Here is an 18,470-nt window from a genome sequence, read left to right on the forward strand (position 1 = left end):
ACTAATAGGATGCACAGGGCCTCCAAGCACTGTGCAGTGTGCAAGGAAAACACTTGTGTTATCTCAGCAGATTAACACCAATCTTAACAGGAGGAGGGACTCTCTGAGGGCCTACTTTCATGGTAAATTTGTATCTGAACTTCTGTAGTTCTCCTTTAAAAATGCAAGATGTGAGGTTGAGCCAGTCAGGAGCTAAATGGCCAAAGTGCCACTTTGCTGATGCCAAGGCTTGTGAACACCTATTGTCCCCCCCACCCCACGTGAGCAGAAAAATGCATTTATGCAGGGAACACAGTGGATGTTTGGCTCTCAGACTAGGAACAAGCTGAATGTGACTACATAAAGTGAGGAGGACAGTAGAGGGGACTTCGTAGTGTGATAGAGTGAATTAGACCCAAACACAGGTGGAAATCTCTGTTCACGTATAGAGGATGCTGCTTTGAAACTGTTCCACCGTAATATTATTATCTGTCTTGCAGGAAAATCAAGACCAATTATTTCATTGTTTCACTTGCCTTTGCGGACCTGCTGGTATCAGTACTGGTGATGCCATTTGGAGCTATTGAGTTGGTTCAGGACAACTGGATCTATGGAGAGATGTTCTGCCTGGTCCGAACATCCCTAGATGTTTTACTCACCACCGCATCAATCCTTCATCTGTGCTGCATTTCACTGGACAGGTATGAATAGAAAAGCATAGAAAACAAGAGTATTTGCTTGAAGTTTCCTCAATGTTGTTGCTTATCAACAGTAGCTGAAGAGCAAATATGAATCTGCTGGGTACTGTATAGCAATAAACCGCTCTTGGTAGCTGTTTTTTGAGGGAGCTCTCTGAAGCCTTGTCGGTGTAGGAAGGCTTTGAAAAGAATGAGATTTATATTGATGGAGTGAGCCAGATTCTCGGCTGGTTCAAACTGTCACAGTTCTGTTTGCATTATTGATCAGATGTGGCACAGTTTCTTCTTCAAAGTAGAGAAAAGACACGCTGAAAGATGAATCCACAGAAAAGAACACAACTGTCAGAGAAAGAGATGTATCAGGCACAGGACATTGCTTTAGTAGAAGAGCTATCCTCCTTGAAAAAGTCAGGTATTACTCAGTGTGAGCGGCTGGAGAGAAGACTTGACTGGTGAATGGCTTGATGTGCTGTGCTGTACCCCAGGTACTGAGACACTAAATTATCTGGCATTCTCTTCTCAAGAAATACTTGACATATCTTATAAGTGCTATCAGAACTGCTCTTCCTGTTGTTAGCAGCCATACATCCAGGTGAAAACTGATAATACTAAAAGATACATTTTGACATATATTACTAGATTATACAGAGAAAAATATACCCCCCCCCCCCAAATTTTAGAGGCTGTTTTTCTAAGACATCCATTTACATGTCTACCCTAGTGAAGGCTAATAAGGAAGTAAGTAGAGGTGGTGAAAAAGGTGAATAAGCTTTGTGGGAGATTTAAATGTTTTTCTTCTCTTTTAAACTTTTCTTGCAAAATTAAAATGAAGCCAAAATCCTAAAGAATTTATGGCAAACAATTTTTTTTTGTTTTTTATTTGCATTTATTCGGGGCAAATTGCAGAACTCTTCAATTTTAACTGTGTTTTACTTTGAAAAACCTTACAGGGTAACAACCATTTTTCACTGCAAAAATACTTAGAGGAAAACAATTTCAACAGTTATACTAATAAGCCTTGACTTACTATATACTAATATAGCCTTCACTTGAGTTCTGTGGCGAGTTTTCAATACCTTTAAAAATACTATTATTTAGTATAACTAACAGACATGGCTAAAATAACCATAATCTTTCTCATCATCATGGCAACAGATATCTACAGAGCAGCATCTTTCATTCAAAGACTCTGTACCCAGTCAGACTTCAAAAGATACTTGATTAAATTCTCTACCGACTGGCAGAATTCCTTTGTTCTGGGAGACAGGGCCACCGCCAAATATACTAGTGTGTTCAGATGGAAGCTCATGTGTGATAGCTGCAGCATGTTTTCTTATCTGGAAATTTGTATGACCGGAACATGAATGGGAAACTTAAAAACGTTGACAAACTGCCACTTTCAGCAAAGCAGATGTTAGATGCTGTGCGCTGGAAGTAGAATTGTTATATAAAGCGTTGGAGTTAGTTAGATTCTCCACACTCTTAATTAAGCACAGGGAGTTATGTAGACAAGAAGACATGAAGGAAAGATACTGTTTCTTCCCCAGCCCTTGACCCCGATCCTTGTCAGGCACAGGAAGCTGCTCTGATGTGGTTTCTGCTGTGGGACAGCCTGACCTGTGGGTCCAGCTCCCTCCTGGATGCGGAGGCTGAGGGTGGCGGCGAGTGTTTCTCTTGCTGCTGCCAGTATCACAGCAGAGGTCTTGAAGCTGGTCTTGGTTATACTGCTGTCAAAATGCATCACTCAAAGTTAATGTTTTAGGGATGTAGAACAGAGATCATAGTTTCACGTAGGAAGATCTTTTTTTTCTAAACAGGCTGGAGGAAGAATCTGAGCATACCCAGCTCATTCGAATGATTTAGAAATGGAAAAAAATACTAGAAAAACCTAGAATGAGATTGCTAAGGTTATTCTTTATTAAACAAAACGTTCTGAGCAGCGTGTGCACCTGGACAGTCCGTGACAGCACCGTTTCCTAAGTGCCCGACTGCTGATCTGCTTCTCCTCCCACGCTCTTTCATCCTCTGGCCCCGGGTGACTTGAATTCTCTCTGCCAGACACAGAGCTGCCACAGCAAAGGGATGCATGTCGCTGTCTAGAGTAATTCCTTCATTACTCCCCCATGTATTTCTTGAGCAAGTGGAAATGGGGAGCTGAGTCCGGGGAGCTGAACTCTGAATTCTCCCATCCCAGGCCAATGTTTTAATCACAGGAATTTTACATAGAAAAGGAGTGGATATTGGGGATATGGGGATCACCCCCTCCCTTTGCTGTAACAGTGCTGGGAGCAGCACTTGCAGGTGTGTTTTGATCTGTGGTCACCCCCTGAGGAGATCATTTCACCTTCACTTCGGTGCTAGAGATGAAAAGTGAAAATATCCACTATTACATAGGCTGTCTTAAAAGAAAGCAGAGCTGTAACTGCCTTTTGGGGGAGACTCAGCCTGTAAGCTTGTTTCCCATGAGCCCTGAGAGCAGCTGGTGCATTAGGCTTGGGAAAGGCACAGTGCAAGTCTGAGAGGGCTGCTTCACTCCGTAAGGGCCTGCCTCAGCGTGGGACCCAGTGTCGGGCTGGGCTGGGATCCGGAGGGGACAGGCACTTCGCCTGAATGAGTCCCGTATCAGCATCGCTCCACTTGAACAGCCAGGCAGCAGCTCAGGCTTCTGCGATAAAATTATCCTGGTTTTGAAGATTTCCACTTGCTGAATCTGTGTTTAAACCTGTTGCTTGTGCACAAACACTCTTCCTTTTTCTTCCAGACTGGAAAAAATCCTCTAAAGTACAGGGAAGGATAGACACACATTGACTTAAAAAAAACAAAAACAAAAACAACCCCCAAATCCACTGATCTGGGTGCCAAATTAATTGAAAGACATCACCCACTTACGCCTTGGAATTTGAAGGTCCTAGGAGTGGGACGTCATCTTAAGTGAATGGGTCATAGCAACAACAGTCATTAGAAAATGCCTGTAAACTTTCTCCTCGTGAATACACTGACAGTTAGATCCTGATCTGCACTGTGGAGCTTCAAGAATATTTAATATTAGACTAAACAGCAGTCAAATTGCTTGCAAAGAAGCACAGGATGAATTCATTAATGAACCATGAGCGTGCTGAAAACCTGTGCAAGTTCAGGAATGATGAAGCAATGTAGCGCTGACTGGGACACAAAAACACAACAGTCATTTTTGACAGCTGACAAACCTGAATTTGCAAGATGTCAGGTAATTATCTCAGGACACACAAATGCTCTTTCTCTTTCTCATGTGTTTTCCATACGTGCGCTGTTGTTTGTTTTTTAAGGCAGAGCAAGGGAAAAAGTTCTCTTAAGCTGATGACTGAATGCAGGTTGACACAAACAATTATTGCAGCATTTATCCTCTGCTTGGTGCTCACGTTAAAAGTATGATGCCTCTGCAGAGTAGCTGCAGAGCTGATCTGAATTTTAGGTAATTCCCTGGTATTGTGATTGCCTTCTTTCTCTTCTAAAAATGGCTTTCTTTCTTAAGTGCTTGTTAGAGCAATGACCGCCACAGACAACACCATTACCAGACCACTAACAGAAACATCCCTGAGAGAGGCTGCTGCTCTCCAAAGGCACTTGAATTTGCCATAGAAACTTCTCTATCCTCTAATTTCTGCAGGGCATACACAGCTCGCCTTGCCATTATAGCTTGCTGTAGAAGTTAGCCGAGGATGTTATTTTTGACTCCACGAGTAGTCAATGAGAGTTTTGCCACTAATATGAAAAAAAGCCAGGATTTCATCCTGTACTTTTCAAAAGATGTATTATTTCTCCCTGTACAAGAAGGCACAAGAATGCCTGTGTTTGCTGACAGTGAGCGTCAGCTGAAAGAGAAGATCAAAGAGCTCTCTCTCTCATGTGAAAAGGAGAAGCCTTAATCAACTGTGTGCCTTTCATCACTTTCTGTTTGATCAGACATTTCAGTCCGAATCTGAGCTTAGTCCCAAGATGATGGGCTCTTGGCTTCTCCCAGGACCAAATGCCATGTTCAGACTAGCTACCGTGGTGCTTGAGAGAGATGAAGGTGCCTTCTGTAGCACTGATGTTCATGGGAGCAATGAAAAATTCAGAGCTCTTATCCTAGGCTCTTATCCTAGGCTGCTTGATCCAAGTCCCCGATACATTTGATGGGTACTCGTGTTAGGTACATACAGTCTGTGACTGGCCAAAGTCCTTTATGTTGCTGAACTGTGCATGTGTGTATAGGTAGCCATCTTCTCTACTAATGGGAGGAGGAGACAAAAATCACCAGTATTCACCACCTACCAGTGGGGCCTGGAGGGTTGTACCTGAATTTTGGATACTAAGCACAGTAGAGAGACATCAGTACCTTTTGTACCCACATATTTGCCTTTACTGAGGTGTTTGTGAGCTGTCCTGAACTGCTATAAATGAAAATATTTTGGAGGTGAGTCAGTCCCTAGCCATCTTCCTTTCTTAGAGCTGTATTTCTTCCTTTGCTGCATTGATTAAGGGGATTTGCAAAATACAGCTGACTGGGACACCAGTAGGGTGCTGTGGGCATCTCTGTAAGTCATTTAACATCGAGTAGGACAAAGTCCCTGAGCACAGAAACGCTCCTAACTTGAGTAGGAATTTCTGTGCTACTTTGTGGTCTCTTTCATGTCGCAGATACTCGGTTAAAGAAGACTTTCTTTCTTCCTGAGTTGCCATTCTATATGTTACTTTACATTTGTGCAGTGTTGACTCAGTGGCGTGGTCTGGCAGCCTTCAGTAAATTGGAAAACACCTTGTATGAAAGCAATTGCTTTCCATCAAACAAGCAGCAGACCATGGTGCTTGCAGATGCAAAACTCTTGATATCTCTCACCTACCTTGAATACTGTCAGGTCTAAACATTCCCTAAGACCATGGAAATTAAAAAATGTTCTTATTGGGCCTGTTTAATAAACCGTTTTCTGATGAAAATGAAACATGAGGCCTTTTCTTCCATCTCCCAGAAGAAGCATTCGGATGGAAGAAGACAGAGAGAACGTAGGCAGTTTGATTTTGGCCTTTACCATGTCCCTAAGGATACAGTCCAGGGGCATACTACACCTGTGCTATGTCCTGCTTCAGCTCATCCAGAGCTAGCAGCAGTCCCACTTCACTCCCTTTGTCCTTTTCATCGATGTTAGTTCACTTTTGCTATCATGAAGTTGGCTATACTGTTCCAAAACTCCTCTGCAAGTAGGACAAAAGGGACTTTTAACAGCTTGGGCGGAGAGGAAGCTTGGGTGGAGAGGTGGATACAAAATAATAGATCGATTTTGCATATAAAAAGAAGGCTAAAAAAACACCTTTTAAATCCACCTTTTTCTCCTTTTGAATTTGTCACCTCCTTGCTGTGACTGTACTGAGAGCAGCACTTCCAGGTGTGTTTTGTTCTGTGGTCATCCCCTGAGAAGGGCAAGGAGATCATTTCAACCTTTGCTTCTGTGCTAGAGATGAAAAGTGAAAATATCAAACTTCAGTCATATTTTAATAGAGTAAGAGTACAAAAAATTTTCTAAATCCCACCTATTTCTTCAGCCTTTCGAGAATTCTTTACATCCTCTTCCTTTTTCAAACTGAACTAAAAATGTTGTGCTGTTCCTGGTGCAGATTAAATAAAATGTGGGTACCTGACAGCACAGTCTAACAGTGATTAATGACTTGACAGAGTAACCATTCCGTAACCCAGATGTGCAGTGTACCCAACACATAGAAGAAGGGATAGAAGGGACATAATAGAAGGGATTTAATGGGCTAGCAAAGTCACCTCATTTCTAACTGCCATGCTAAAGTTTTCTTTCGAGACTTGGACTACAGGCTTTCAGAGCTCACCTGTCACCCACCTGTGCAAATGTTGAGATTTGAAAAGGTTTCCAGATGGTTTGATTTTTGCACTATTCTGCAGTCATCTCCAAACAACTTTTCAGGTCAGCTCACTCTGATGTGAATAAAAGCAACGAGTCTTTCTTTTTCCCTCTCATCTGCAAATCCCCAGAGCTAAGCTTTTTTTTGAAAATTGAATCTCTGGCAATTTTTTGTTTGTTTTGAGGTTACTTTTATCCCCAGTGAGGACTCGCAAAACAATGGTTAGAGCACAGAGTAGGTGGGGAAATACTGGTGGATAGTCCTGAGAAGATAAGAGCAGGTACATAAATGCCAGGGTTTCTGTCCAGGGCAGGATGACTCAGCCCATCATCTAGCCTCTCTTTATCACCACTGCTTCACCAGTCCTGACAAGTGGATTTTGAAGAGGCACAGCCTATGTCCTGGCATCTCACTGAGTCTGTTTTGTTTTAAGCAGCACTTGACAGCACTGCTTCCTTCACAGCACTTCATTTCGTTTGTGCTAGCTGTTGCCCTTCTGTTCATTCAGACTTTGGGGAGGGGGAGAATGTTTTTTCTAGCTTCTGTTTTTTCTGTGATTCATACATCTCCTGCCTTCTGTTTTATTTCAGGGCATGCTTTTTCTTTTTTTTTAGAGTGGATTGTGGTACAATGCTCAGGATTCAGTCTGGAAAGTCATGCTTTTCAACGTTTTCAGAAAGGGTGGCTTGAAAAGACCTTTATTTGGTAATACCTTGTATCTATTTTCATGACTACCTCTGAAAAAAAAACACATTCGGGCTTTAATTCTCAAAAGCATTTGTCAGGATCTTCAGAAAATCTCGAGAAATCACCAGATGAGCTGGAAGAACTGATCTTACCAGTTGCTCCACAGGGAGCAAAGTTCTGCAGAGGCTTAGAGATACTCTCAGTCTCGTCTCAAAACATACTTTTACAGGGTATCAGAGGTTCCTCAGGGCTCACTGAATCCAAATTTTGCTGTCACTAGGTTAAACTTTTTCATCACTGTATTGCTTTTCTAATACGAAAGATTTAGCCTCAAATTATTTCTTAATTTATTTCATGTTTTATGCATGCCTCTACATTCTTTGTGCCTATGCAATGAAAATAATTGCACTGCATATAAATAGAGCAAGAAACTGTGATAGAGTCTCCAAATACTATTAACCTGTCAGGACTAGTAATTTTCTCTTCTAAGACAGAGTTTTGCAATACAATTATGTCTCAAAATGTTGGGAAAAAACAGAGAAACAAACAAACAGGTCCTAAGTGTCGGTAGTCTTGGGCTGAGCAGGACTCGAATGAAGAGTGGTCCAGGCCAGAGATTTGTGTGAACAGCTGCTCCTGCCTAAATGCAAGGACTGTAGACTTACCTACCCTGAAGTCAGACAGGGAGAAGGAAACATCCCAGGCAGTCTGTGTTCAAAATGTGTACGGCTTTCTTGGTGAAGGCCAACCCTTCCAGTCAGGCTGAGCAGTGTAGTGGAACTGATGTGGTTTCCCTAGGGGCAGGTGGGACGTTCCCCTCCAGGCGAGCGTGGAGAAGCAGTGTCCCTGCATCCTTACTAGCCGAGGTCCCTGAACGCTCCCCAAAAGGAGCCCCCCAACACAGAGGACATGGTGCCAGTTTCATCCGTGGGTGATAAAACTCCCTTCCTTTTCTCCTCAGCTAAGGGAGGAGGTCGCAAAACATCTCACTGGGCACAATTTGACAAGACCAACAGCTGGTTTCTTAGCAGGTATAGAGGGAGGTGAAGCAGCAGAGGAGTTCAAGCAAGAACTGCATGGTGTGAGCTGGGAAAACGCACCTCAGGCACTTCTTTCTCTTGGCCCTTTGGCACTGCTTCACTGCTTCCTCTGTCCTGCCTCAGCTGCGTCCTAGCCAGCTCAGCTCCCCTCCAAGCCTACGCTTCTGATGGGCCTTAGGTAGACTGTTTGCCTGAAGTGTTAAAAACATTCGCAGATTTGCTATGTAACATGCAACATAACAGACTTAGCTCTGTGTGTGTGTATATATTCAAAGCTAATCTTAATGGAATTCAAACACAACCACATAATCATTGCTAAAGAAAGGCTAAAGCAAAGCAGATGTATGCAAAGAGTGTTGGAGCACTAGAGTGACAGATGCTCATTGTGCCATTTGCAAACATTAATTAACATTAATGTACTGCTCAGCCATCAAATTAGCACAATCCCTTGAGACAAATGATGTTTTTAGAGCCTTACAAATCCTAATGCTCTGAGATCCCTGCACTGTGCAGTGGCATTCCTTGTGTGAAGAGTCCCTTTCTCGAATAGAGGTGGATTTCCCCTGTTGCAGGAACGTGGATAAGAGAACATTCAGGCAGGGGCGCAGGAATGGCAAGGTTTCCCTGCTCACCGTGTCTGCTCCCCTGCTTTTTTTCAGATGCTCTATCAGACAGCTCTCTGTGTTCATTTATTGTTGCACTGTTTTATGAGTGATAAAGCTGAGGCACAGGAAGATCAAATGGCTGGTCCAGGAAGGACACTCCTGTCGCACTGGGACTAGAAGCCATGAGCTCCTGTTTTCCCAGCTGCTGGGTCATATTGTCTTTCTCAAGGACAGGGAGAAAGCAGCTGAATCCAACGATGTTTTGCAAAACATCTGGTAGCGGGCTAGCAGAAGTGTTATTAGTGGAGAGACTTATTAGGTTTAAATATCTATCAGTCAGTAATGATTAGGCACTCAGCAATCTGATTATATGACACAAATTCCAGCTTTCATTTTGCACCAGGCCATAAATTCCCTGTACCTTTTTCAGTTAAAACGGCATCTTATCTCCTATAGCACCCACTTGCTTAAATAGTGCAGCACGGAGCAGCAGGGAAAGGGAGCTGAGCAAGGATAAACCGAGACCCTGTCCGGGGGCTGAGGCATGACATGTGGCAGTAGAATAGTCCATGTCAGCACTCTGCTCGGTGCCACTTCTCAGCAAGAGAACTAGCACAGGATTTACAGACTTCAGGTCTGAGCGTCGTAAGAAAAATAACAGAGCAGATGGTGTCATGGCACAACCTGAGGGAAGCACTGTCCTTTATTAATCTTTACAAACCCTCTAGAAATATGGTAATTTATTTTACCACTGTTGCTGCCAATAGGCCCTCCCCTACACGCACCAACCCACAAAGGGACCATGAAAGAGTCTTCTATCTCCGTTTGGCAACATATGCTTGTTTGTATTACTAGCTAAATTTATCCGATTCCAATTAACTGTTCTCTTTAGCATTTTTCTCCGTGTAATTATCTCAACACCAGCAGGTCATTGTTTTTCTAATGAAAATTTAATTTTCTTAGATATAATAATTTTAAGATATTTTTATTCCTGACCAGCAATGCATAACCTTAGTTTATTTGGCACAGTTAGAGACCATAGCTTACTTGCTTTGTGGAGAAAAGGAAAAGAGAAAGAGTTGTTCTCTCCAAAGAATGTAACAGTCTGGTTATTTGGAGACCAGATTCTGGTTTCACAGAAATATCAGCAAAGCCAGTAGTGCTGTTTTGATTGTGCACAGGCACAAATAAGCTGAGAGTCTGGTTCCTTAGACTTCAAAACTTTGTCAGGGTTCAGCTGAAGACTTTGACCCAGTTGGGCTTTATTGAGGGAGAGGACAAGTGTGCAAAACGCTGTTCAAATTTATTTTTGTGGAGCACACCAAAATAGAGCTCCATAAAGACTAGCAAGATGATTTTCTGAATTAGCCAAATTATTGTGTAAGACTTGTCCAGCAAAAAGAAGAAGTGTCTCTCTTCTAAAATAAAAGTACCTATCACACGTAAGAGTTTTCCGGCAGTACAGTTCAGTATCCTCAGTATCTGAGCTGGCAGCCTTAAGGAAGGCAGCTCGTAAACAGAGAGGGTCCCTGGGGCTTAGCCTTCTCCTAGGTATTGGTTAAGAGGACAGAGTCCTCTGTGATGGTACTTAGTTGAGTTTTGTTGGCTCCTATTGCAGTACATTGGTCTGTGCTTCCTTAGGAATCAGATGTAAAGCATTCCCACCTTTGTGTTCAAAGTGTGTTTCAGCAGACACTGCAGACGCTCAGGGATTTCTAGACTCCTGCACACAGCCTGTATAGGTGTGTGTGTTGCACCTTAACTTTGGGAAAGAACGAATAGAATCCAGTGTTCCCACCCTCTCATCTTCTTTTTCTAGATTCTTTCAGGGGGTTAAAAAATTATTCAGTATGACTATACAGTAAATTTTCCTTGGCTTATTTTGGCCCCAGTGATGATAAAACATATGGCATGTGTATTATATTATATATGCACATGACACCAAATAGATTTAAATGTAGGCCACCCACTGGTCCAGTCTGTTTAATAAAGGTGGGCGTATATTTGTGTGTCTGTGATATCTAAGGATCTTCTCTCAGGATAGTGTCTACATACCCCTAGCTCAAACAAAATTGTATTGCGAACCAGGGAGATACTTTAAGTTTTCTCTAAGGGCAAGGAATTATCTAACACAGCCGAGTAATTATGTTTCCGTAATGCCGAAAAGGCAAGGGGAGAGCAGCAGCGTGGTTAAAACATGGCTGATCGAGGCAGGAGCTCAGGACTCCTGGACTGCTCTCTGGGGACATGCCGAGGGCAGCTCTCACCCTGACAAAGGTCCAGTGAGGAACTGAGACATCCAGGCTGAAGGATCGTAACTGGCCACAGCACTTGGGCTTTGTGTATATGAGGCTCCCCCGTGTGATTCTGGCAGCACCCATGGGCAGTGGATGTAGGAATATGGAGGAAATTGCCCGACAGATTGGGGCACTGAACCACTGAACCTTGAGCATTTGTTTATAGCTTTCATGAGTGTGACAGAGGTGCACCTACAGCCCTTCAGAATTATTAAGGCTATGTTCATATCAGAGGAGGTTCATTTTTGGGAAGCAATCCACTTGGTACTAACCATTCCCTGTAGTTTGTATCACTGGAACTTCCACCAAAAGACCTGGAAGAGTCACATACATGTTCCTCAAGGCAGAGTTTGACCCCGGCTCTTGGAGCCACTACGTGATGGCTGACAGGTCACAAATCCTTGGTAGCCCAGTCCATCCACGATGGAACTTAACAGACTTCAGTAAGGCCCTAAGAGCTATGGCTTTGTCCTTTTGGGCCGCCTATAAACTGTTAACACTTGATTCATTCACATGTGGTAAAGTGTCTGTCATAGGTAAGGAAAAGCACTACAATAACCTTTGCTTTATGGAGCAACTTGGAAGATCTACTGCTCCAGAAAGAGACTCTTGTATTACCCCTCCAGTTAAGAAGGTCATAATAGAAGCAGAAGGGAGGATGTGTTTTGCATCATATATTCTGCTTCAGGTAACAGGGAAGTTAAGATTTTCAGGGGACTGCAGAAACATGGCTCTTGGCTGATAACAGTAAGAGTTAATATTTAATTAAACTTGCTCATAATATATTAATCATGTATATGTATTACATGTTATATTCATCCATCACATTGTCATATCACTATGTAATAGATATTCTCTGTGAGCACAGGAAAACAGCTTTAGCTTGAAAGAATGCAGAACCAGAGCATAAGAAAATGTCTTTATTTCAGCCTTTGACTAGAACTATTGATAATCTTAGAGATATAATTACTTTTCTCTCAGTGAATAAATAGCTGCTTAAATGCCCAAACCATCACATACATCAAATCATCAGCTACTGCAAAAATTGGTGTGACTTCAATGACTTCTGTTAACATATACAAATTTCTATTATCTGTCTCTCTGGGCCATTGAGTAGCAGTCCTGCTGAGCTATGGAAAAGCGGACTGCATACTTCTCTGCCTCACTAGCCACCAGCAAAATTGTCACTCATGTTCTGATTGCAGAACCTTATTATGGATTACAGTGTAGAGGCAGAAGGAACCCAGCTCAGCTTTCTGAATAGGAGAGAAGTGCATGGTAGCAGCAGCTAAGAAAAAAAAAATCTTTTGACGTGTAAGTGGAGGAAAATTGCTGCTGAATCACTGGGAGGGAAGAAATGCGAGAGCTTAAGATGCCATTTTTACAGGTATAATTTTTATTCTAATGGTCTTTAATAGCATATACAAGTCAGTGTAATGCTATCAGCTACAGCAGAAATAGAAGTACAGAACTGTAATAACTCAAACTGCTTGGAAGAATTGTTTTCCTGCCATAGTTAATTAGCAATATATTATATTTTTCCTTTGCTGATTCAACTTGTGAAAAGGTAACTGGAGTTTTGGTCTTTCTCTCTCATTTGTTTACTGAATTTCTACTTTTGCCCTTTCTACAAATAAATGCAGTCTCTTGACACTCGCAGTAACTTGCTATCAGGCATTTCACAGGAATTCTGTGATGTCCAGCACTGGGTAGCACCTTCCAGTAGATCTCTCTCAGATAATAAACAAATGAATACTCTAGAAATATGTCCCTAGTGTTTAGAGTCACAGGAGCTGTTGCAAAAAGAAGCACTATCTGTCCTAATAAGCAGTTACTGAAAATACCTGTTTGAATTCAAAGGTCAGCTTATTTCCTGGGAGAAAGAAATGTAGAGAACAGGGGGAAATGCAAACTCAATAAGCTCTAGACAAGACAAGGTTATAGAGACACATGGTGGCTGTTGTGGGGTAAGTAGTTATCATAGAAACAGACAAATACTTTTCTATTCTCTGAAGTCATTAAGATATTAAAATCTGTTCATGATGATCCTTGTCTCACAGATTCAGAATAATTTAGTTTCGGAAAAACCTCTGGAGGTCTCTGATCCAACCCTCTGCTCAAAGCATGGCCAAACTCAGTGTTAAATCCATCTCCAGTTGGATGAGGTTGCTCAGGGTCATGCCCAGTTGAGTTTTGACTATCTTCACCGCTTCAGTGGAACGGAAGACCATTTATACTGGGCACTCATTCGAGTCTTGATCCAGTCAAGGCGGGACCAAAACTAAGTACCTCCTTTTACTGTATATTATTCAGATTCTTATTCTCCCTTGTGCTGTCAGAGTGATGTTAGGATCATGTCAGTGAAAACAGGAATTGGCTTCACTAGCTATCATGGAAGTTAGCATTAATGCCACAAAGGGAACATTTCAGATCATTCTGTAAAAGAATAGTCATTGTCAAATACTCCATGTCTTTGAAAGTGAAACTTTTCAGAAGAACATGCTGATTTTCATGCATACATCTATACACAAAACCAGAGGAGAATGTGGAAATGATCAAATTGAAATAGCTCAATTCAACGTTTTTCCCTTGTGACATTTTGAGACTTTTATTTCAAAGAGGTTTTTTTAAAATGCTTTCTTTTGACATTTTGATTTTATTTCAACTCTTTGTGTGGAACACGCAATCTTATTTTATCAAAACAAAGCCGTTCAGTTGACTCCACATGATTTAAAAAGAAATTCTCAATAAAATTTGGAAATTCTTAGATTTTTGTGCCTTTTTAATACAGACTAACATTTTCAGTTCCCAACCAGGTCTTCATGTAATAAGCTATGCAACTCAAAGACATTTTATACATACTCTATGTGTGCATTTGTATATCTCTTATTTTAATGTGCTACTGGCACTTTAGAAATTCCTTCAGGTTCAGTTTTAGTGGATCTTTGCTTTGCTAATTTAATTTAACTTATGATCCTATGGACCTCATAAGACACATGTTTATAGGCATTCTGCTGTGAGGCTGTCTTCCCTCTCTCCGCTTGCACATTAAGCCTTGATGCAAGACATTACTCAAAAAAAAATCTCTTTGACAGAGATCCTTCTTTCCCATTGGAGAAAATACAGTTTTATTTTTAGAAGACCTGGAAGTCTCCTTTTGTGATGGATATTCTCTTGCTTTCTCCTTGCAGGTACTATGCCATCTGCTGCCAGCCGCTGGTTTACAGGAACAAGATGACTCCATTGCGCATTGCTGTAATGCTTGGAGGGTGCTGGGTAATCCCGACATTTATTTCTTTCCTTCCTATAATGCAAGGCTGGAATAGCATTGGCATCATTGATCTGGTGAGTAACCAAGGAGATCCGACAAACTAGTATCAAAGTATGTTCTGTGCTGTGCATTCTTTTTGAAAAACAACATTCAAAGACTGATTTGGAAAGAAGCAAAGCAGTGCTAAAGGAGAAATTTCTTGTTGTCAATGTAGAGGGGCTGCTGAATTTCTGGAAGGTGTCTTTAAGGGGATTTGAAAGCACTCTGCCCTGGAAAGATTGTCACAAAGCGAGTGGTGGCTCTGGGCAAGAATTTTACCTATATAAAGAATTTTACCTGATGGACCTGTGGTGACATGGTTTTGTAGCAAGAATACCCTCAGAAAAATCCTATTTCCCCCAGTTATGCCCTTGCCTATGCCTTGCCCTAACTCACATGCAACACCCCCTTCTTTCGCTGCTTCTTTCTCTGACCACGGCATGGCCTACAGACTCAGCCAGGCCTGCTGCCCCTTTGCCTCCCCAGCCTGGAGCTCTCCCAGGCCTGCAGCCTGGCCCCTTCACCATCCATCCAGCCCTTCCTCTGGCTCTTCTCTAATGTTCCTAGGAGTCTTTGATACGCATCCTTGCTATAAAACCTTGTCCTGATGAACAGAGCAGAGAGCACAGCAAAAAAGCACAGTATGGAGCTGGGTTATTGTCCTTTGCTTTCTGTCTGATCTGGGCTATTAGGCCAATTTTCAATAGCCAGGTTGAAGCCCTCTCCAGCGTTCTGGCAGTATGGTGTGGACTGTGATGTTGTCCCCAAATCCCCCCAGAGAACAGCAGGGCTGGAGAGTCCGTGGGGCTGAGCACAGGCAGCAGGGGCAGTGGATGGGTGAGACAGGCATACCATGAGACAGCTAAGACAAAAGCAGAGGCAGTGGAGGGAACATCACAGCAAGTGGGCTGCTGTTTTCGGGGAGCAGTGGTGATCTCCCTCTCCTGTTCTTTGTCCTTGTCCCTCCTTCCCAGATTCAGCAAAGGCAGTTCAACAAGGCTTCCAACTCCACTTACTGCATCTTCATGGTCAACAAGCCATATGCCATTACCTGCTCAGTGGTGGCCTTCTACATCCCCTTCCTCCTGATGGTGCTGGCCTACTACCGCATCTACATCACCGCCAGGGAGCACGCCCGCCAGATTCAGGTGCTCCAGCGCGCGGGGACCCCTGCAGAAGGCCGGCATCACCACCCGGACCAGCACAGCACGCACCGCATGAAGACTGAGACCAAAGCTGCCAAGACCCTGTGCATCATCATGGGATGCTTCTGCCTGTGCTGGGCCCCCTTCTTTATCACAAACATAGTGGACCCTTTCATAAACTACACCGTGCCGGGGAAGCTGTGGACAGCTTTCCTGTGGCTGGGCTACATCAATTCAGGGTTGAACCCCTTCCTGTACGCCTTCCTGAACAAGTCTTTCAGACGTGCCTTCCTCATCATCCTGTGCTGTGGTGATGAGCGATACCGAAGGCCTTCCATCTTGGGGCAGACGGTCCCCTGTTCCACCACCACAATAAATGGATCGACTCACGTGCTAAGGTGAGTGTTTCTCAGATGCTGCAAAATACCTTCAGTCACTAGGAAGAGTACTTTTCATGAGTTTTCTTGAAGGACTGGTTTCTTTTTGCCAACTGTCTGAAGGATTAACTGTTCAAAAAGGGGGGCAGGAGAAGCGCCTGGAAATCCTTGGGCTGCTCAGAAAACCTGGGTTTGTAGATATCAAATACATGTTGGTGTGCACAGTTTCTCCAGAGGCATGTTCAGGAAACAGTTCGGAAAATGCAGAAAATTGCATATGCATTTCGGCAAGTGCTGCTACTTTGTCTGAGATGAAAAGCTTCACCCCCACAGGGAGCTGCCTGCTCCATTTTCTCTAGCAAAGGGATCATTAAAGCCCCATGACACTTCTGAGGGGCTGCCTCTGTAACCCCACTAGTCATTGCTACAGCTTCTGAACTAATGAAAGGAGAAGGACTAAATTCCTCAAATGCCCTGATCCTTACTGTGGCACTTTATTGGAAGGAGGGGTAGTTGCTATTTTGCTTTAGCAGCTAAATGGGTTTAGCTTAGAAAATGCCTGGGTGTCTGCCTTTTACCGTAATCAAGTCAAAGCCTCTGGATTCTTTGAATGTCGCTCTGGACTTCCACCCCAGCGCAGATGGGAGGTCGCAGTCCTGCTGGGACTTGAGCCTTGTCAAAGCAGCGCGTCATGGCTCTCGGCTGGAACGGCAGATGGTGAAGGGCAGATGTGTGCTCCCTGAACTTGTGACTGGGTTGTCAGAGAGACAGCAAGAGCTGAGATCCCAGAGTGATGACAGTCATAGGCTGGTGCGGGGGAAAATTAGACTGAGGCTTTTGTGCCAACCAGTAGCTCTGGGCTCCAGCCGGGTTTCACACTGGGCAGGTCTGCACCGGGCCTGAGCCTGCTGGGGGGAAACGCTGCCTTCTCCTGTCCGAGGCAGCAACAGCCAGTCCAGGCAGTCCAGGCCTGCAAGAGCGGAATGAGTGCTAAGAGATGCCATCCCATGGATTGGCAGTTTTGGGTACAGGGAATTTGAACCCCTTCCCCCCCCACCCCAATGCACAAATATATGCTGACCCTTCGTTTGTTATGACATGGGTTATTGCAAGAGGAGAGTACATATAGGCCATGCACTGCTGGGTGACCAGGGATGCAAGCAGAGGAGCTGGGAGAGCTCTGCTGTACAAGACACCCTCTCCTGTCTGCTTCCCCGCAGAGCGGAGAGGTGGGTGGCACAGCATCTGGGGAAGGGAGGGAAGAACAATTATCCCCTGTATTATCAAAACAAACGGCATTCTCTGAAAAAAAACACAGGTATATTTCTACATAACTGTCTAGAAGAGATTCGCTTCTTTTCATAAATAGATTCATGGCTCTTCACGTACAAATAAGAACTTGGCAACCAGATTTGTGTTCAGAGTTGACTCTGGCTCTGAAGGATAGATCAAGTGCTGACCACTTCCCAGCTGGGCTGGGTCTGCTGGTGACCCAGGCTCCTTTCTGTTCTGGCTTTGCAGTAGTCCTGGGCCATGTAACACATGGAAGAGAGGACAGGGCATGTCACAACACCAACGCAGACCTTTCAAGTTTTTTAAGCCATGAAGAACATTACAGCATATATATCTTCTGCTGATTAGAAGCTGTGTTTGGGGCTACGGTCCCAGTGCCCTCAATCTGTTATGGATGCGTGGCACGGTTCTGCTCTGAGCCTGTATTTATATCGGAGCCATGTTTCCAGGGACAAGGCAAATGCTTCTCCACTCCAGTTAGGAGGATTTAGAGAGCAGCCGTGCTGTCCCTGGCACCGCATTTTCTGAAGCAGCTCTCCAGCCCGCAGAGAGCGAGCCAACAACTCTCGCTGGTGAGGGGAGGCACTGTCGGTGCGTCACTGCGAGGGCAGGAGGAGGGGAAGGGCTGCGCTCTTGTTGGTGGCTCACCCTGGGAGGCTCAATGTTTTCAAGACTGTTCGATCCTGAGGCTGGCCAATGGGTGTACGAGGCCAGCCCAGGACCTAATCAGGAAGAAAGGGAGAGTGCTGTCTTTTTGAGAGAGTAAGTACAGAAACAAGACACTTTTTATTAAGCTTACAAGTCTACAGGGTGCCCTTAGGGGAGGATTTGAGATTCAGAAGGGAGAGAGCGTGTTAGTTCAGAAGGTGAATTGCTGCAGTGCATGTTTGACCTCGAAGTGCTGCAGGTGGTGATGCTGGTGCCTCCTTGTGTCTCGCGGTGCTGTGCTGGAGAGATAAGCACCAGGCTATCTCGCTGTGAGCCTAAGCCAGTGAGACCTCATGGTCCTACCCATGCCGTGTGAGATTTGCAGGCTCAGTGAGCATGACCTTGGGAACGTAGGGCAATGGAGACGTGCTCTAGAGCAAGCGGCCAAGGAAGCTTTGCATACCTCAGCTGCCGGTGGTCTCCTTGATTATCTTCTGAGCATCCT

General features: G+C 43.9%; 1 protein-coding gene across 12 annotated transcripts in view; it reads left to right on the top strand.

Annotated features, from left to right (window-relative positions):
- Positions 1 to 18,470, top strand: part of HTR4 (5-hydroxytryptamine receptor 4) — a 146,086-nt gene that overhangs the window by 71,133 nt on the left and 56,483 nt on the right. For all 12 annotated transcript variants that reach the window (XR_011143868.1, XR_011143869.1, XM_068959321.1 and 9 more), the window contains 3 exons: positions 480 to 680; positions 14,384 to 14,537; positions 15,477 to 16,045. Coding sequence is in view for 10 of the 12 variants with exons in the window: in XM_068959321.1 (XP_068815422.1) it covers positions 480 to 680; positions 14,384 to 14,537; positions 15,477 to 16,045 (924 nt within the window). In the remaining 2 variants the exon portion in view is untranslated. The remainder of the gene's footprint in view (positions 1 to 479; positions 681 to 14,383; positions 14,538 to 15,476; positions 16,046 to 18,470) is intronic.

The sequence above is a fragment of the Struthio camelus genome, chromosome 13 (assembly GCF_040807025.1).
Source record: "Struthio camelus isolate bStrCam1 chromosome 13, bStrCam1.hap1, whole genome shotgun sequence".
Taxonomy (NCBI): domain Eukaryota; kingdom Metazoa; phylum Chordata; class Aves; order Struthioniformes; family Struthionidae; genus Struthio; species Struthio camelus.